Source organism: Lissotriton vulgaris, chromosome 1_2 (genome assembly GCF_964263255.1).
Source record: "Lissotriton vulgaris chromosome 1_2, aLisVul1.2, whole genome shotgun sequence".
NCBI lineage: Eukaryota > Metazoa > Chordata > Amphibia > Caudata > Salamandridae > Lissotriton > Lissotriton vulgaris.
The window spans coordinates 257095259-257116474 of NC_141686.1; the positions used below are offsets into that span (position 1 = coordinate 257095259).

Sequence of the window (21216 nt, forward strand, 5' to 3'; positions counted from 1 at the left end):
GCAACTCGTAGTGGTATGTGTGAATGTTTGTGACCGAAATGCGGTTGCAAAACATTCACATTTTACTGCCAACTCTGGGATGGTGGTAACCCATTTACATGATCAGAACAGGCCCCCAAGGGACCCTTTACCCTTTGTGAATGTTGGGGAAAATATCTTTTAAGAACAAGCAGTGGTCTGTGGAACTCTTAAAAAATTAAAAGACAACTGTTCATTTTACATTTTCAAGCATATCCCGTTTCTTTTAAGGAAAGCGTGCTGCATTTAAAAAAATTACTTTATTAAAAAGCAATCACAGACATGGTGGTCTATTGCCCCAGCAGACCACTCTTCCTGTGACATTCACAATAGGTCGCAACCCGAAATTACCTCATTAATATTATTGAGGTTGGTTTATTCGCGACCCACTGGGAATTGCTAAATGTGTTGAACTCACGTTTGTACATCGCTGTCTGCAATTACCCAATAGCGAATCGATTGAATTCGCTATTAGGTAATTGAAAACCCTAGAATACGTACATAGTGTGCTAAGTATTTCAACTCCTGTGTCTCCTAGGATTTCAGTGTATGATGATAGCAATGAGCATCATTTATTCCACATCAAGGCTCCAGAGGTAATTGTCATGCACTGCAAGGATTAACCCAGAGCTGTAGCCCACATGTTTCTACTTTCACTTCTCTAGCTTTTCTACATTTACTTCTGGCTGCTGTCACAAAATCATCAAGCTTGCATAAAATGATGAAACACCACAACCGGGAAACCCTCAGGGTAGCTGCTGCCCCATACAAATGCAATAAATAATAATAATAATAATAACCAGCTATGAATATTCTCCAGTGAGAGCTTGTTAAATCGGTTTGAATCTGTTGCTTTATCACTAATCTCACAAATTAGCTGAAAATTCCCCATGTTAGTCCAAGCGCAGTCAATAGTTTTGCTTTTCCAGGTAGCAAGAACAGGTTTCCTTGGATTTTCTTCATTAGAACTCTCTCACAGAATAAAAACCATTGTGCTAGTCTCCCACAAGTTTCCTGGTATTTCATATTTTTTCCTAGATGTAGGGAAACGATCAACAGCAGGGAAAAGACAATTTCATAATTCCCTCCTATTAGTGCAGTCTTTTACCATCTGCTTTCTAACAGCTGGTATTTGAATGCCCCACATAATTGCAAATTTTTCATTCTTTATAATTCCTTCATCCAACAATAACTGCACTTTTTTGCTTCGTGTATGTCCACAGATGGGTCAGTATTATTGTTGATGTAGTTACATTCTTACCAAATTTACTGCATCTCTATGTTTATTTCTATGTTTGTTCAGTGATGGTGTGTGCTTGGCGATGTCTTTTTAGGGTTAAAAATTGACAAAAGCTCTTCATACTTTCCCTGCAATGATATGGCTTTTTCCCTGTGTGTGTTTGTTGATGTGTTTGTAGATGTGATAATTGACTAAAGCTTTTCACACATTAACTGCAGTGATATGGCTTTTCCCCTGTATGTGCTTTCTGATGTTTTTTTAGGTGTGATAACCGACTAAACCTCTTCACACATTCACTGCAAGGATATGGCTTTTCCCCTGTGTGTGTACGCTGATGTCTGTATAGGTCTGATGATTGACTAAAGCTCTTCACACATTCACTGCACTGATAAGGCTTTTCCCCTGTGTGTTTTCGCTGATGTTTTTGTAGGTCTGATGATTGACTAAAGCTCTTCACACATTCACTGCAATGATATGGTGTTTCCCCGGTGTGCGTTCTCTGATGGTGTTTTAGGCTTGATAAATGTATAAAGATCTTCTCACATTCACTGCACTTGAATTGGTTTTCCCCCGAGTGTGTTCTCCTATGTAGTTTTCGGTCTGATAAACGCCTAATCCTCTTGACACATTCACTATAATTATATAGTTTTCCCCTGTGTGTTCGCTGATGTCTTTGTAGGTTTGAAAATTGATTAAATATCTTCACACACTCACTGCAGTGATATAGGTTTTTTCTTGTGTGTGTTTGCTGATGTTTTTGTAGGTCTGATGCTTGACTTAAGCTCTTCACACATTCACTGCAGTGATACAGGTTTTCTCCTGTGTGTATTTGCTGATGTGTTCGTAGGTTTGATAATTGACTGAAGCTCTTCATACATGTACAGCAGTGATATGGCTTTTCCCCTGTGTGTGTTCGCTGATGCTGTTTTAGGCTGGATAATTGACTAAACCTCTTTACGCATTCACTGCAGTGGTATGGCTTTTCCCCTGTGTGTGTTCGCTGATGTCTTTGTAGATCTGATAATCGACGAAAGCTCTTCACACATTCACTACAGTGATGTGGCTTTTCCCCTGTGTGTGTACTTTGATGGTCTTTTAGGTGTGATAAATGACTAAACCTCTTCGCACATTCACTACAATGATATGGCCTTTCCCCTGTGTGTGTTCGCTGATGTCTTTGTAGGTCTGATGATCGACTAAAGCTCTTCACACATTCACTGCAAGGATATAGGTTTTCCCCTGTGTGTGTTCGCTGATGTCTTTGTAGGTCTGATGGTCGACTAAAGCTCTTCACACATTCACTGCAAATATATGATTTTTCCCCAGTATGTGTTCTCTGATGGTGTTTAATATCTGATAACTGACTAAAGTTCTTCACAGGTTCACTACATTTGAATGGCTTTTCCCCTGTGTGTTTTCGCTGATGCTCTTTAAGGAGTGCAGATTGACTAAAGCTCTTTTCACATTCAGTGCATTTGAACAGTTTTTCTCGTTTGTGCATTTGCTGATGGCGCTTTAATATTGATGACAAAATAAAGGTCTCGCTGCATGGGTTTGATTCTTCTTTCTTGATTAGTGTCTCTGAGTCAGGTATGTATTTGTCTACATCCCATGACTGTGTTTCTTGATGAGCCAAAATCACTGATAAAGCACTTGTATTATTCTCACATTCCTTGTATGTGTGTGGCATTTTGGATGTTTGCTCTCAGATTTAACAATAAAGTGAAAAGGTCACTAAATACTTGCCACACTCATAATGTGTGTAAGGCTTCTTTGTGGAGGATAATTATCATTAAACTGGATAAAGGTCTGGCACGCTTGCAGGTAAAGATCCATCCTCCTTCTGGTCGGTGCAATTTGGGCCAATACTCTGTATTTTAAATAGCAGAATGCCTCTTTCCTTTACCCTTCAGTTGTTTGGCTTCACTTTGGCTTTTCTCTGGTTGCTGAGGAATGGGCTGAAAGAGTTTACAATACACATCTAGCACTGAATGGTGGTCTGATATCACTTTTGAAAGGAAAGCAGTGCTGTAATCACATCATACCAATTAAAGCTGGTATCGGACATGTTTACCCAGGCAGTGGATTATCAGTGTTGTTGTAATTTTTTAAAGGCCATTTCTTAGTTTTGTGGTGTGGAGGTGCAGAGCTCAGACTCGTAGAATCATTGAATTGCTTCTTACAGGATCTGTCAGTTTATGTTCTGGTTTGTCTGTCTCTGATTGCGCTTATGTTGTCCTGCATACTGGAGCTCAATATTTCGGACTGTGTTTTTGCAGATTTACAGGATTATCTTCATTTTTCTTAAACATTTTGTACATTCAAGGTTGTTTTCTGTCAAATGTAAAGAGATTTAAAATTACATTATGAATGCGTATACACTTTTTTAAAAATTAAAAATAATTTGTATTTAATCTAAATTAAAAAAAGCCGAATCAAACCGAGTAGACAAAGGAAATAAATGAGTGGAAGGAACTAATAAGGTATAAGGATCATGGCTAATTCACAACATCACTTAATGTAAAAATCACAGCTGTCAATGATAATGTCATAACATTATACACTTACATCTTACATGTTGATAATGTCATAGCCTTAAATCCATAATATATCACATTCAAGTGTTACAAATAACATATGACAACGGTAATATCGCAAGTGTCATTGATACACAACATCAGCCTACATCATTTGTCTAGATTGATGGGTATAGATTAAAGTTACAAATGAAAATGTATAGAAATATGGCCTTCAGTTTATGGGGGTTATTTGGTGGTGAAATAGTTCCCATATAGCGCTGTGTTGTGGTTTCCATGGGGAGTGTCACAAAGCAATGCAATCAACTCCCAAGATATGTGATACCCAATTAAGTCTGGCTTAAAAGGAAGCCATGTGTGTAGTCTTCCAGTTAGAGGTGATCGTCTTAACTGCCGATGTCAGTAGAAGATCAAGTAGAAGGCAGTCGGCAGGGCATCTGATGTTCGGGTCGAGGAAGCCTTTAATGAGATATGAATTTTCTTTCTTAGAAGCTATATTAAATAGGTTTGAGATGAAGGAGAAAACCTTATCCCAAAAGGGGCCTACTGATTTGCAGCTGAAAATGAGGTGAGCAAGATCTCCGTTTTCTTCATTGCAGTTTCAACAGATAGGGTTCTCTAAAAAGTTTAGTGTGTTCAGGGGAGAAGGTGTCCCAAAAACTTTGTGAATAAGCCAGAATTTCATTTGAGAGAGTACTGATTAGGTCTTATGTGAGGTGACACATTTCCATATGTTGTCTAGACAGTCTCAGATGTGGGTGTAGAAGAATGAGTATCCCAGTATTCTGTTGTTCTCGTATTCATTCACAACTCCTTGTGTTGCATTAAGTGATATAATTTGGACACCTGATGGCCTAGTAAGTTAAATTTAAGAAGGAGTGTTGGCAGGGACGGTTCTCTATAATGATGTTTAGATTTGGTAATAGCCGTCTTTAGTTTCAGAAAATTATTGAATTGTTGCTCTATCTAGAATTGGGTTTGTTATTTCGAAAAGGTTAGAGAAGAACTTCTGGATCCTAATTGTTGAGGAAAGAATATGCCTCTGGTGATCCATGATTCCAAGTGTAGAGTCGGGCCATCATATATGATGTTCAGGTTGTGCCAGAGAGAGGCTAAAGAGGAGAATTGCATCTGGGAAGGTAGTTTTTTATAAAAGGTTAATAGGGCATTATTAGTATTTTTTAGAAAGTATTTAGAAGTGGTGATATGCTTGTAGTTGGTTGTAAGTAGATTAACAGGGTCTAGTTTATGCAATATGTTTCTTTTATGTTTCTTTTAACCTCTAGCCACATGGGGGTGTAGTTATCAGGTACTTTGAACCAGGAGGTACCTGATTTAGCAGCTGTCTGGCAATCTCTAAAATTGGCTAAGTTGACACCACCTAGAATTGTGGGCAGGCAGAGTTTTTTCAGGGATATTCTAGCTCTTTTACCTTGCCAAACAAATGATGTTATTAATTTTTCTAATTTCTGATGGAAATCATCTGAGAGTAGTAGAGGGAGCATGTTGATTAAATAATTATTTATTGGTGTGATCATCAATTTTATTGTTTCTATCTAGCCCTACCCGGTGAAGAATTTAGGTGACCCACTCTTTAGTTTTCTTTTCTGAAGAGTGAGTTTTTCATTATGTTTTATAGTGTTTCACAACTTTCCTGTAGAAGTTGATTGGTGTTATATTCGGGTTGCCTTGTACGTCAAGAAGGAGAGGTTCAAGTGCCAACAGGAATAAAGAAGGGAAAACTGGACTGCCTTGTCTGGTACCTTTTTCTAATTTAAGTGGGTGCGAAAGGGAACTGTTAGCGCAGATACGGACACTTGGGTTGGTATATGAAGCCATAATCATTGTTATAAATCCCTCTCCTAAGTTGAAGGCTTTAAAGGATTTCCTTGAGAAAGATTCAGGATACTCTATCAAACGTTTTTTCAGCATCAAGTACAATGGCTATAGAGGGCGATGTGGATGATTTTGCCTTTGGACATATACATTTTTTTGAAATGCGACTTTGGTATTAATTATTAACTGTAGTAGATAAAGGTTTAGGCGCTTGGCTAATATTTTTGTATATATTTTGCAATCTAGATTTATCAGGTAAATGGGTCTGTAATTTTCGGAAAGTGTAGAGGCCTTAACTTCTTTGGGTATCACTATTATGTTGGCTTACTCCGTGGTACCGGTGACAGTTCCAGAGTTTGCAAAGTGGTTAAATAGATGTAACATAATTGTTTGACGTGACTGGGTGAATGTTTTGTAAAATGTGGCTTTAAAGCCGTCCAGGCCAGGAGCCTTGTTTTCTTTGAGTATACCAATTACTTTAGCGATTTCAGTCAGAGAGATTGGTTTTGATAGGGTCATTTTATTTTATTCAGATAAACTAAGTATATGTCGCTTGTTAAGGTATTTCCTACATTGCTCCTGTGTAGTTACTTGTACTTTAGAATATAACTTCTCATTAAGTTTTCTAAAGGTGTCTAGGATTTTCTTCAGATCTCATTTTTGCTATATTTGATTACCATTATCTTTCTATGGTTCTGTTTGTGTTTAATGTATGAGGCCAATATTTTGCATGCTTTATTGGCTTCACAAAGTTTGAGGCCTTTAAATATATTAATCTACAGCATTTTCACTTCAACCACAACGGCCCTTCAAATGCTAGTTGACCTGATCTACGACCTCTCTAACTCCCATTCTAAATTTTTAGTATTGGGTGATTTAAACCTCTGGCCTTCCGGTCCTCATGATCTGGCTTTCAGAGAACTCTGTCAAGCGTGCAGTAATATTCATCTTACACAGCTGGTTTTATCACCTACCCATGCTAAAGGGCACATTTTGGACCTGGTATTCGCCGATAAAGATCTGGTTATAGTGGAAGAGGTTGTGGATCAGTGCTGGACTGATCATTCGCTGATCACTATGTCTTTTGCGATGCCTGCCCCATTGAAACCTAGCAATGTGGGTGGTAGGAAATTCAATCGCCAATGGAATCGTCTCCTTAGAGAGCCGATTCGTCCAACATTACTGCCTGAAACCTTCTCAATAGAGGATACTGTGGATAAGAGTTATGCTACCCTTTGCCAGCACATCTTAACAGCTTTGGATGAGCTGGCCCCCCTGCGAAGGGTGAGGGACAGGCCCAGAGGAGCCAACGCTTGGTTCACCGAAGAGCTTGGACAGTATAAGCTCCGCTGTAAACAGGCGGAGCGTACCTGGAGGAGAGGGTATAAGGAGCAGGATAGGGTAGCGTATAAAGCGACCCTGCAGGAATATAAGGTCCAGCTAAGAAGTGCAAAAGCTAAGTTCTTTGAAGACACCTTAGCGAAGGCCTCTAACAAATCACAGACCCTGTTTAGGTTGGTTAATAATCTATCCAACCCGTCTTGCACAGTGCCAACTATTCCGGCTTCACAGGTATTATGTGACTCATTGGCCCTCGCATTTGAGGAGAAAATCAGAATCATCTTGACGGGTCTTATAGCATCTGGACAGCCTGCGCAGCTTATGTCTTCCCCTTTGGATCCTTCTGACCACTTGGATAATCTCAAGGAAGCTTCCCCTCGGCTGTCCTGTTTTCCTACTCCCTTGTAAGAGGAGTTTCGTGTCTTGGCCAATGGCGTATCCTCAGGGTCACCACTTGATCCTATGCCCCATAAGATCTGGAAAGTCATTCCAAGATGAGTTGTTTCCACCTCTTCATTCCATCTGCTGCCAATCATTGACCACAGCATCAGTCCCAGACAGCTGGAAGTTGGCTATTGTAACTCCTTTGTTAAAAAAGGCTTCTCTGGACCCTCTCTGTGCGGCCAATTATCGCCCTACATCACTTTTACCATTCGCGATTAAAATTCTTGAGAGGTGGGTCACGAGAGCACTGTCTAACTTCCTAGAAATAAATCTCTGTCTGGATGCGGCCCAGTTTGGCTTCAGACCGGCCCATGGTACCGAGACCGCTTTGGTCACCGTGCTGGACGATCTACGGACGCGTGTCGACAGGGGCAAGTCAGCATTTCTGGTGCTGCTTGACATGTCGGCCGCGTTCGACACGGTAGACCACGAAGTTTTACTTGGCCGCCTTCGGAACGTGGGAGTGAGCGGTCTGGCTCTAGACTGGCTCACATCCTATCTTGACAACAGACAACAAGCTGTGGCACTTCCACCTTTTCAATCATCCATACGACTGGTGAATCAAGGAGTCCCTCAAGGGTCGGCGATCAGTCTGATCTTTTTTAACTTATATCTCCGACCTCTGGTTGAACTGATAAAGTCATTCGGCATATCTGTCATCAATTATGCCGATGACACTCAGTTGATCTTTTCATTTGAAGGATCAGAGATAATCTCAAGGGACACTTTTCACCGCTGTATGTCGGCCACAGCAGCATGGTTGCGAGCCAACTCACTCCAATTTAATGGATCAAAAACGGAGGTGCTCCATTGTTCTTCAGACCGTATTCCACGTGCATTACCGGACGATTTTTGGCCGACTTCCATCCCGGGCTCAGTGGAAGCTGCAGAATCAGCTCGCAATTTAGGAGTTCTGTTTGAACCCAATTTGCAGCTGGATGCTTCTGTAAATCGGACAACAGCGACATGTATGGGCCTACTTCGCGCCCTACGTAAAATTCTGCCAATCTTTCCCGAGGAGCTAGAGCTGAGGTAGTGCGTAGTTCTATCCTCAGTAGGTTAGACTACTGCAACGCACTACTTCTGGGAGCTCCCGAGACCCTGATCCTAAAGTTGCAAAGGATTCAGAATATGGCTGCTAAACTGGCTCTGTCTCGACCACGGTCCGCTTCCTCATCTACAGCTCTAGCTGACCTTCATTGGCTACCGGTCCAGCAGAGGATCGCTTTTAAAGCTCTTTGTCTTGTGTTTAGGGCTCTGCACGGACTAGGACCAATACCACTTCAAAACCTTTTTTCCTGGTAGCAAGCAGCCAGACCTTTGAGATCCTCCTCCGCGTTCCTGGTGAGGATTCCCAAGATAAACAGAGTGAGGATGGGCGGCCGTGCTTTTAGTTTTACGGCCGCCACATTATGGAATACTTTACCTCTGGCTTTGAGAAGTAGCCATGATCTGCTTATGTTTAAGAGAGATCTTAAAACTCACCTGTTTCCTAGAGCAATGTAGCCTAGTTTATTTGATGATTGGATACGGTCTCAGCGCCAGGATACCCTTCTGGGTGACAGCCGCGCTTAACAAGCATTAAATACATACATACATACATACTAAGAGTTTTGTTGTATTCATATTTTTCCTGTGTGAGTAGGGAGAGAGTACTTTTACTGGAAAGAATCTGACCGGTCGACCAAAGGGGCCCAGAAATGTCTTGCGTCGGTGTTTCAGTGGCTTGCACTTGCTCAAATGAAGTGCAATGAGGTCCTTTTGTATGGCCAGTTTCCTCCTGCCTTTAGAGAATCTTTGTGGCCTCCTGACTTCCCCCAACCACATTCTGTGGGCACCTCAGCCAAGAATTTGGGGGTATGTTTTGGAGAAGACCTTAGCTTCTCGATGCAAATTAAGAAACTCACCGGAGTGCGCTTTGGCACACTTAAACCCCTAAGACGATTCTTCCCTCTGCTTCCCAGGCCAGCTAAGGAAACGGTCGCTCAGGCTCTTATCCTTTCTCGCATTGACTACGCCAATGCTCTGTACATCGTCATTCCAGACTATCTGGTTAAAAAACTGCAGACCATACAGAATGCCGTGGCTAGACTTCTGTTTAACATCTCCAGAAGATCAAGCGTAAGACAGCACCTGCAAGATCTACACTGGTTTCCTGTGGCACATAGAGTGCAATTCAAAGCTCTCACTCTGGCCCAAAGAGCCCTGCATGGCATTGGACCAATGTACCTTATGAAGCGTTTTGCTTTCTATGCTCCGAGAAGGGCACTGCGCTCAGCCACCCAACGTCGGTTGGTGACTCCCAGATTTCGTAGTATGCGGCTGGGAGGTCAGTCCCTCTCTGTAAAAACAGCTAAAGCATGGAATTCTCTTCCCTTGGAAGTACGCGACATCCATGACTCTAAGTTATTTAAAAAACAACTCAAAACCTTCTTCTTCAACCTTCCAGTATAAACTCCTTTGCCCCACCAGGTCACGGTAACTTTGCGCGCCAGGATACTCTTGAGTAATTGTGCGAGATATAAAACCATTGGGGCAGAATATTTTAAATGTGGACTTTCAAAGGCACCCACTGGGGTAACCGCATTCAAGGGTTCAGGCATGTCAACTACAAGTACCATCATGCTTCATTGCCAATGCCCATGGGGGCGGGACCTGTGAAAATCAATAAATACATGCAGAATCAAGTCTGTTGTCGTCCATACAAGCCAGTGATCAAGGGCAGGAAGCTGCCCGAAATGCCTTTGGCCTTGCAGGAGAAGCTGCGAGTTAAGCCCGGTATGCGGCTGCCGGCGGCGCCTTTGTGAAAAAAACCCTCGTGAGTGGCTTCTCCAATGGGGCAACCTTTTTGTGTGATGAAGAGGCGGCTATGTCTAGTGGCGGAGATGCCCTGCCGCAGTTGGTGCGGATTCAAACTGCTTGTAATCACGAGTGGTGTTTGAAAGGGGGGTCTTGGCAGCCGGTAAATATTGGGAGCAAAATGGTTTTTACAACCTGCCTTTCCGCCCATTGGGGCAGAACATTTTAAATGTGGACTTTCAAAGGCACTCACTGGGGTAAACGCATTTAATGGTTCAGGCATGTTAACTACAAGTACCATCATGCTTCACTGTCAATGCCCATGGGGGCGGGACATGTGAAAATGAATAAATCCATGCAGAATCAAGCCTGCAATGAGATCCTTTAATCCAGTATATATATAGTCATTGAAAAAAACATAGGTTCCAGGGACGTTATAGTTAGTTGGACATTTTTGCTCGTACAAAACCATAGCAATTCCTCCGTTTTAGTTAGTTCAGCTAACTATAACTATGGCATATATATATATATATACTACTGGGCGCAACTGAATGGAAACCCACTGTGGTAATACTAATGCTTGGATATTGAACTACGTGTACCAGCATGCTGTGCGACTGACACACCTGTGATTAATTAACGCATGCGGTTAAGTACACGGCGAGGAAGCAGCTCCATATTACTGCAACTTTACCCCTGATGAAGAAGCCGCCCTGGCTTTGAAACGCGTTGAGTGTGATTAATTGAACTTTGGACTACCACGCTGATTTTAATAAAATTTCTGGTGTCACATCCACCCCGCCTTTGTCTTGTTCTTGCATTAGGGCATCGTTGATTGGATTTATATGCGGCAGCCTGGCCGCAGGGAACTTGACACCACCGTGCGGTGGGGCCTTGCGATGGGAGAAACCTCATGTAAGGCAGGACAGGGAGCGAAATCAAGTTAAAGACCAGCGGTGGTTGTCCGGAGGCCAACTTGGGTAGAATGTGGATTTTACTGGCCGCAACTGAATGGAAACCCACTGTGGTAATACTAGTGCTTGGATATTGAACTACGTGTACCAGCATACTGTGCGACTGACACGCCTGTGATTAATTGATGCATGCGGCTAAGTACACGGCGAGGAAGCAGCTCCATTTCACTGCGACTTTACCCCTGATGAAGAAGCCGCCCTGGCTATTAAACGCGCTGGGTGTGATTAATTGAACTTTGGACTACCACGCTGGTTTTAATAAAATTCCTGGTGTCACAGCCACCCCGCCTTTACCTTGTTCTCGCATCAGGGCATCGTTGATTGGATGGATATATATATATATATATATATATATATATATATATATATATATATATATATATATATATATATATATATATATATATATATATATATATATATATATATAACGCTTGGCTGGTGGCAGCAGCCGGCCCTCGTGAACCCTGCTGACCATCTATTTGCAGCGCAGTCATTCAGTAGAAGCGGTTGCTTGCTCTAGCGCGATTTAGGCGCTAGCGCGACGGAATATTTTATTTGTCATTTTAAAATCACTTAAGCATTGTGCTGTCACCAATTACCTGCACTGTTGTATTTTCTGTCGTCCGCCCCGTTCCATCGCGGCTGGTGACGTTTGTGTGGAGGGCGAGACGTGCCGCCATCTTTGGTGTAGCCGGACCAGACTTAGCGGTCTAGCTATCCCAGGAGGCAGGCCATAAAACACTTCCTGAATCAGGGCCATTCGAGAACGCTTGGCTGGTGGCAGCAGCCGGCCCTCGTGAACCCTGCTTACCATCTATTTGCAGCGCAGTCATTCAGTAGAAGCGGTTGCTTGCTCCAGCGCGATTTAGGCGCTAGCGCGACGGAATATTTTATTTGTCATTTTAAAATCACTTAAGCATTGTGCTGTCACCAATTACCTGCACTGTTGTATTTTCTGTCGTCCGCCCCGTTCCATCGCGGCTGGTGCCGTTTGTGTGGAGGGCGAGACGTGCCGCCATCTTTGGTGTAGCCGGACCAGACTTAGCGGTCTAGCTATCCCGGGAGGCAGGCCATATAAACAATGTGCATTCAGGAGCGCAGCGGACGAGCGCAGCGGGCGCGACGAATGCGCGCCGAAGTCGCGCACAAGTCAAGCCCGTCTGCGCACGTCCGCGGCAGACCGGGGCTCGGGGCCAGACCCCCTGGTCAAATATACAATTACACTGCTGCATCGCTGCTGTCATTAAGACCCTCTGACAGCGACAATTTCTCCCCGCCCGCTCACATTTTAAAGCGCGCCGCCATGCATGGTATTTTAAAACCTGAGTTTATGCTTACAAAAGCCTGTAAGCCCTCACTACGGTCTACTCCCTTATCCCCACATGTGCCTCAGACTACTCTCAAATGCTTATATTTAAACACCAGGTCCATGGTAAAACATCATTTGGACATCTTCCTTCTGCTCCAGGCCGAACAACCAGATCTTCTATGTTTATCTGAGACTTGGCTTAATGAAGCATCCTTACCTGACATCCTGGCGGCAGTTCCCGCTGAGTACTATATACTGCATGTCGATAGGCCAGCTGGTAAAAGGGGCGGAGGGGTTGCTGCGATTATTCGCAAAAACCTTAAAGTCTCTCTTTTACCATCTCTTGATCTGACAGGATCAGATAATTTAATTTTTAAAATGGATGTGGACACTGGATCACTTCTTGTGATCCTCATTTATCGCCCCCCTCAAAACATGTCTACTTTTGCTGCATCCCTAGCGGAACAACTTGCCCCCCTGAGTATTACCCATGACAAAATTGTACTGCTGGGTGATTTTAATCTCTGGCTGGACTCGGTGGAGTCTGACTCTCAGGCAGCCACACTGAAAGAAATTTTTTCTGATTTTAATCTCATCCAACACATTCACCTCCCTACCCATGAGAAAGGGCACAGCCTTGACCAAATTTGGTCTCAAAACATCTCTTTGGCAATTAACTCTATCTTGCCTTGCATCTGGTCGGATCACTTTTTGATCAATTTCATCATGACCATTGCAAAAAATAGCAAACCTGTGTCTCAACAAGGCGGGAAGGCAAGAATGTGGAAGAATGTCGACATCCCGGCCTCTCTCGAATCGTTAACCTCCACTTGTCCTTCATTTGATCAGGACATAGGGAAATCAGAAGAGGTTTTCTCAGAGTGGCTACTCCAGGCAGCTGAAGCCCATGCTCCCTGTATCAACTTCTCCCACTCTCGCCCCAATGACGCTCACAGGTGGTTTACACCTCACCTGAAAACCCTCAAACTTAAGGTTCGTCAAATGGAGCGCAAGTGGCGCGTAGCCTATTTAGAACACGACAGAGCCAACTTTCGTAAGGCCCGCAGGGATTACCAAAATCTCATTCTAAAATGTAAAACTAACTATTTTTCGGATAAAATTCTTAAGGCCCAAAATAAGTCAAAAGAGCTGTTCAATATTGTGGAAAATCTTAGCTCTAGTGACAGAACTTCTCTTCCGATGGTCCCCACCCAAGAGCTTTGTAACACACTTAACTCTTTTTTCTTTGATAAAATTTGCACTATCAAGCAAAGTATCCCCATCACTCAGCCCCCTCTTTTGTTTACAGACACTCTGTACAACTCTGCCACCTTAGACTCCTATCCTCTCATAGACAATGTCAAGTTACTCAAACTATTAACCAAAGTTAAAACTGGCTCCCCTGATGACATTTGGCCCCCTCACATCTTGAAAGAAGTGGGCACCAATCTTCCTGGGTGCTTACTTTCTTTACTGAATGGGTCACTTGTACAGGGCAAAGTTCCATGCAATCTGAAAAAAGCTCTTCTCGTTCCCCTCATAAAAAAGGCAGGAGCTAACCCGCTAGATCCCATTAATTACAGACCCATATCGTTGCTGCCATACTGTGCCAAACTGCTGGAGTCACATGTTTGTGAAACTATCTCCAGCTTTTTGGAAAAATCTGAGTATCTGGCACCGAATCAAGCAGGGTTTCGACCTTGCCACTCCACCGAGGCGGTCACCCTTTCGGTGCTAAATACTTTGAGGCGGAATGCAGATGCAGGAATTCATCAGGCGCTTGTGCTACTGGACCTTTCTGCTGCGTTCGACACGGTCGACCACACCATCTTGGTTGACCGTGTCGAGCAGGCAGGTCTCAGGGGCCCTGCATTGAGCTGGATTCGCTGTTTCATTACGGGCCGTACACAATCGGTCAGATTGGGCTCCTTCTCTGCTCCCACTATATCTACCACCTGCGGGGTACCACAAGGTTCCTCGTTATCTCCCCTGCTTTTTAATGTATACCTACGCCCTCTTTTGCACTCCCTCCGGAATGCAAATGTAAATATTTTTAACTATGCGGATGATTTGCAGCTCATCTTTCCTCTTAACACCATGGACTCAGCGGTTGAATTCCAAAGAACTATGTCCCACATATTGAGTTGGATGAGCTGCAATCACCTGAAGCTCAACCCGGGCAAGACCGAGTTGGTCCTGCCCGGACAGAGCTCACTTAGTTGGAATTCCAACTTCTGGCCTACTATTATGGGAGCCCCCCCATCTAAGTCATCCGTGGTCAAAAGCCTAGGTATCTTCATCAGCGAGGATCTCTCGCTAAAAAGACAGGTTGGAGCGGTGGTATCCTCCAGTATCTTCCAATTGAAGAAAATAAAAAAAATCGCTCGCTTCTTTTCCTCGGCAGCCCTCACACAGATTGTCATCTCCTTGGTTCTGTCCAGGCTGGACTTTTCTAACAGTCTCTATCTTGGCCTCCAAATTGGAGAGCTTAAACGTCTCCAGCTTGTTCAGAACCAAGCCGCCAGGCTCCTTCTGAATATACCCAGGAGGCAATCCATCAGATCTGGCCTTAAACAGCTACACTGGTTGCCAGTCGAGCAACGTGTGGCCTTTAAGGCCGGGTGTATTCTGTTCAGGTCTCTGAACGATTCTGGCCCTTTATTTATCAGAGATTTATTCAAAAAATATTGTCCTTCCCGTCACCTCCGATCCACCTATAAATCACTCCTGATTGTACCTCCATTCAAAAGGAAGCGCCTTGGAGGTAGCTGTTTCGACCACCTTGCTGCTGCTCTTTGGAATTCTTTCCCCCTCCACATAAAGCTGAATGATAACATCCTCAGCTTTAGACAATCCCTTAAAACCTGGCTTTTTTCTCAAGCTCACTATTGACAGTACGGTTCCACTTATTGACTGCCTTGCCTGGTTCCTTCCTATAGCGCCATGAAGCCTTTGGGCGTACGAGCGCTCAACAAACTTCAATTAAAAAAAAAAAAAAAAATATATATATATATATATATATATTTAAACTTTACAGAAAGACACAGTCACTGGATGATGTCATCAGTGATGTCACTGACCATGTCATGAAGGATGTAATATGTGACGTCATCAGAAGTGCATTGTGGGTGCGCGAGTTATAGTTAGCTGAACTAACTATAATGGGAGAATTTCTATGGTTTTGTACGAGAAAAATGTCCACCTAACTATAACGACCCTGAAACCTATGGTTTTTTCTTTGAATTTCTAAGGTTTTTTTAAATGCTAATTTCTAACCACAACATCCCTGAAACCTATGGTTTTTTCAGTGAATTTCAATGGTTTTTTAAATGCTAATTTTTAACTATAACGTCCTGAAACCTATGGTTTTTTTGGGTGATTCTTAAAGGTTTTTTAAATGCTATTTTCTAACTATAACCTACCAGTCGCGTTTTCATAGTGGTGGTGAAAGGTGAGCGTGGTTTCAGAAACACCTTTTAGCAATCCTACTGTGTGGGATTTACTGGAGGTAACAGGAGGAGTAGTTAGCCCCCAATGGCAACCTTGGGGGCCAACTATCCCTTTTATTACCAACAGTATGTTCCACACAGCAGCATTGCTAACTTCTTATATCAGGACCGCCCCTCCCTGCACCACTGTGCAAGCGTGTCCCATAGCACGTTGTAAGTTGGGGGATTAAGTCCCCTTGAATTCAGAGGGACCCTGGGGGCCAACACGCCCCCCAGGTTCCTCCAGGAAGCGGCACAGAGCTGCGTTGCAGAGAGGTGGTCCGAGGCCAATCCCTTTTTTCCACCTCTCTGCACCGTAGCTGAGTGGCGGTTGCAAGAGGTCCCTGGTGGGCTAGTTGGACCCCAGGGACCCTTAGGATTCAAGGGACTTAATCCCCAACTTAAAACATGCCAGAGGGCCTGTTTGCACAATGGTGCAGAGAGGGAGTGGGGCCTGATGTGACAAGTGTGCAAACACGCCCTGTGGTGCGTTTTAAGTTGGGGGATTAAAACCACTTGAATCCTGAGGGTCCCTGGGGCCAACTCGCCCACCAGGAACCTCCAGTAAGCGCCACAGGGCTGCTCTGCAGAGAGGGGGTGTGAGGCCACGCCCCTTTTTACACCTGTGTGGTGCGTATCAGAGGTACCTGGTGGGCTTGTTGGCCCCCAGGGACCCACAGGATTCAATGGAACTTAATCCCCCAACGTAAAACACGCCACAGGACATGTTTGCACACATGTCACATTAGGCCTGGCCCCCTCCCTTTACTACTCTGCAAACTCGCCCTGTGGCTTCGCTAACGAATTTGCAGTACCCCCGGTACCTGGCCCACCCTTTCTTTTAAAACAAAGTACCGGAGCCCGTGCTTTGTTCTGTTTTAATCATATCGGCAGGATTCGCGACCCCATCACAATTTCTGCCAAAATTATTTTTTTTAATGCTTTTCTGGGCCTTGGGAGTCCTTGTGGAACCACCTGAGCAGGCCTAGGGGTCAGGGCGTTTCTACCCTGCCCCCTTTTCTTGTTTTTTCACCTCTTTTTGCTGTTTTCTAGTAACTCGGTTCTATGGAGTCACAAGATGGCCGCCAACACTTCCTGGTTTGGAGTGTTGGCAGCCATTTAGAATGAAGCTCGTGGTCGGGAGGGTTCGGGAACCCACCGCAGCCATAGATATTGAAACATTTTTTTTTCTAATTTCTCAGGCACTCCTGAACAGATTTACACCATTTAACAAAAAGGGCTCTTTCTGAACCAAGACCTACCTTTTTGCCAAATTTGGTGTAATTCCGTTCAGCAGTTCAACCTGTAGCTTTGTCTAAAGTTTCCTATGGAAAATAACATAGGGAAAACACGTTTTGGGACACCCCTTTTTTCTTGACCCCCGCATGACGAATCACCCCTTGTCAAGGTGTCCGCGGGCCCTAGGTCAGAGGGCCCGTTGGGTCCCCCTCGCAGCCTCCATGGCTGGGCTCCAGCTTGGGCCCTGGGCCTCCAGTACCCCATTCCTTAGCGCCCACTCACTCTTTTGTTGGGGCACAGAGTGATAAGATGGCTTCCCTTTTGTGCCCGGCCATCTGGTCGCACCTTTCCCCTCAGCCATCTGGTCGCACCGATCCCCTCAGCCATCTGGTCGCACCGATCCCCTCAGCCATCTGGTCGCACCGATCCCCTCAGCCATCTGGTCGCACCGATCCCCTCAGCCATCTGGTCGCACCGATCCCCTCTGCCATCTGGTCGCACCGATCCACTCGACCATCTGGTCGCACCGATCCCCTCAGCCATCTGGTCGCACCGATCCCCTCAGACATCTGGTTGCACGATCCCCTCGGCCATCTAGTCACACCCAATGCTTTACTTAGGAGTGACCAGATGGCGGAGTTCCCTGGAAGTCCCGATGAGGTGCCACATGCCTCCCCGATCCCAGCGAGGGCTCCAGGAGGTAGGGTACTTTCGGGCCTTGGGTCCCCTGTGTCACCTCCTGAGCATGGATTACAAGAAGGGGGGGGTAATTTCCTCTGGATTACCAGGGAGAGAGTCAGTCAGACCTTTGTGAAGTCCGGCGATTCTGAATCAGGGGAAGGCAGAACCCGGGCCTGCCCACCCGGGCCCTCAGGGGCCTGGGTACGCACCTGCCTCTCAGCCCCTTGCCGATGGTCCTTTTTCTCTGAGTTTGCTCAGGAAGACCTCCGTGAGGTCCGTTGATGCTGATGCGGGGAAGGCAGCACCCGGGCCTGCCCAACGGGGCGCCCAGGTGCCCGGGTACACACCTGCCTCTCAGACCCTTACTGATGGTTCTTTTTCTCTGAGATTTTTCCTCAGTCCGACCACTGTGACGTCTGGCGATTCTGAAACAGGGGAAGGCAGAACCAGGGCCTGCCTGCCAGGGCCCCATATACACACCTGCCTCCAAGACCCTTCCGATGGTCCTTTTACTCCAAGTTTGCTCAGTCAGACCTCCGTGAGGTCCGACGATGCTGAGATGGTGGGAAGACAACACCTGGGCCCGCCCGCGGTGGCCCCCAGGGGCCCGCGTATGCACCTGCCTCTCCGCTCCTTCCTGAAAGTCCTTTTTTTCTCCGAGTTTGCTCGGTCAGAACTCCTTGAGGTCCGGTGATGCTGAGACGGGGGAAGGCAGCACCTGGGTCCACCTGCTGTGGTCCCCAGGGGCCCGGGTATGCAACTGCCTCTCAGCCCCTTCCCGATGGGCCTTTCCTCCGAACCTGCTCGCCCCGGGATCAGGCAGGAATGTGAAGCCAGCATCGCCTGTGCAGGGCGGCCTGGAAGGGGTTGGCCCAGCTGTACATTGATCGAGTGGGCACTCTTGGTCCGTTTAGGGATGGACTGCTTGGCCAGCCTCGGCTGTTTCAAGCAAAGACCTTCCACCCCGCATGGACCGTCTGACTCGAATGAGGGCTGCCACATGGGGGTAGGTCGTTCACCCTACCCAGCAGAGCGAAGGCTGAGCGGCACCGGCAGCTTGTGCCCCCCAGTGGTTCAACCCGAGCAGAAGGGGTCAAGTGGCGCCAGGCCCTCGGATGCCGCCTGGCCGGCAGGTCTGTGGGCCTGTGCGCCATGCCGTCATCTCTCTCCACCCAGCATGTTTCCACAGGAGCTCGGAACGACCGTTCCGAGGGGTTCAGCAACCGCCCGGTCCCGGCACCCCTGCGTCTTGCTCAGGCTGCCTTGGCCTGCCTCTCTATCCCGGGGGGAATGGCTGGGCCCGACGGTGCCCATGAGATAGCACTTTTCCACACCCCTCAAGCGAGCCCTTCCGCTGACAGACTCCGGAGAGATGGAGGGGTGCATGAAGATTGCTGGTCGGGGAGATGGGCACGCGGCTCCCACCCCGTCATCAGGTGCGGCTACCTGGTTGATCCTGCGAGTAGCATATACTTGTCTCAAAGATTTAGCCATGCACATGTAAGTACACAAGGCTGGTACAGTGAAACTGCGAATGCTCATTAAATCAGTTATGGTTCCTTTGATCGCTCCATCTGTTACTTGTTTAACTGGGGTAATTCTAGAGCTAATACATGCTGACGAGCGCTGACCTCCAGGGATGCATGCATTTATCAGACCAAGATCAATCCGGGCTCGCCCGGCTGCTTCAGTGACTCTAGATAACCTCGGCCAATCGCACGTCCCTGTGACGGTGACAATACATTCGAATGTCTGCCCTATCAAATGGTACTTTCTGTGCCTACCATGGTGACCACAGGTAACGGGGAATCAGGGTTCGATTCCGGAGAGGGAGCTTGAGAAACGGCTACCACACCCAAGGAAGGCAGCAGGCGCGCAAATTACCCACTCCCGATTTGGGGAGGTAGTGACGAAAAATAACAATACAGGACTCTTTCGAGGCCCTGTAATTGGAATGAGAACACTTTAAATCCTTTAACGAGGATCTATTGGAGGGCAAGTCTGGTGCCAGCAGCCATGGTAATTCCAGCTCCAACAGCATATATTAAACTTGCTGCAGTTAAAAAGCTTGTAGTTGGATCTTGGGATAGAGCTGGCAGGTGCCGCGAGGCGAGCTACCGCCTGTCCCAGCCCCTGCCTCTCGGTGCCCCCTTGATGCTCTTGACTGAGTGTCCTGGGGGTCCGAAGCATTTACTTTAAAAAAAATTGAGTGTTCAAAGCAGGCTGGTCGCCTGAATACTTTAGCTACGAATAATGGAATAGGCCTCTGGTTCTATTTTGTTGGTTTCCAGGACTGGGGCCAGGATAAAGAGGGACGGCTGGGGGCATTCATATTGTGCCGCTAGAGGTGACTTTCTTGGACCGGCGCAATACGAACCAAAGCGAAAGCCTTTGCCAAGAATATTTTCATTAATCAAGAACGAAAGTCGGAGGTTCGAAGATGATAAACTACTGTCGTAGTTCCGACCATAAACAATGCTGACTAGCGATCCGGCGGCGTTATTCCCATGACCCGCCGAGCAGCTTCTGGGAAACCAAAGTCTTTGGGTTCCGGGGGGAGTATGGTTGCAAAGCTGAAACTTAAAGGAATTGACGAAAGGGCACCACCAGGAGTGGAGCCTGAGGCATAATTTGACTCAACACAGGAAACCTCGCATGGACACAGAAAGGACTGACAGATTGGTAGCCCTTTCTCGATTCCGTGGGTGGAGGTCCATGGCCGTTCTTAGTTGGTGGAGTGATTTGTCTGGTTAATACCGATAACGAACGAGACTCCTCCATGCTAACTAGTTACGCGACCCCCAGCGGTCGGCGTCCAACTTCTTAGAGGGACAAGTGGCGTTCAGCCATACGAGATCGAGCAATAACAGGTATGTGATGCCCTTAGATGTCGGGGGCTGCACGCGCGCTACACTGCACGGCTCAGCGTATGTCTACCCTTCGCCGACAGGTGCAGGTAACCTGCTGAACCCCGTTCGTTATAGGGATTGCAATTATTTCCCATGAACGAGGAATTCCCAGTAAGTGCGGGTCATAAGCTCGCGTTGATTAGATCCCTGCCCTTTGTACAAACCGCCCGTCGCTACTACCGATTGGATGGTTTAGTGAGGTGTGGACCAGGACTCCGGTGGACCTCTTCCCCCTGGGGAGGGCCTGAATGACGCATGAGGGACCGAATGTGGGGGGCGGCCCCCGTCCCTTGTCCCTCTCCGAGAAGGAACCCAAGTTCACCTGGCACAGAGGGGAACCGAATGGCAGTGCATCCCCGGGCTGGTACCACCCCTGCCTTGAAAGGCCCCGGTGCCGG

At 46.2% G+C, this 21216-nt stretch overlaps 1 protein-coding gene and 1 pseudogene across 1 annotated transcript in view; one reads left to right on the plus strand and one right to left on the minus strand.

Moving 5' to 3' along the window:
• Nucleotides 1-259: 259 nt before the first annotated feature.
• The window catches only part of LOC147736450 (uncharacterized), a 59713-nt gene continuing 38756 nt past the window's right edge, over nt 260-21216 (minus strand). The window contains exon 2 of the mRNA XM_086953182.1: nt 260-3592. Within this exon, the coding sequence (XP_086809308.1) occupies nt 1467-2948 (1482 nt within the window). The 5' untranslated portion in view covers nt 2949-3592 and the 3' untranslated portion in view covers nt 260-1466. The remainder of the gene's footprint in view (nt 3593-21216) is intronic.
• On the plus strand, nt 19353-21087 carry LOC147736451 (18S ribosomal RNA; annotated as a pseudogene).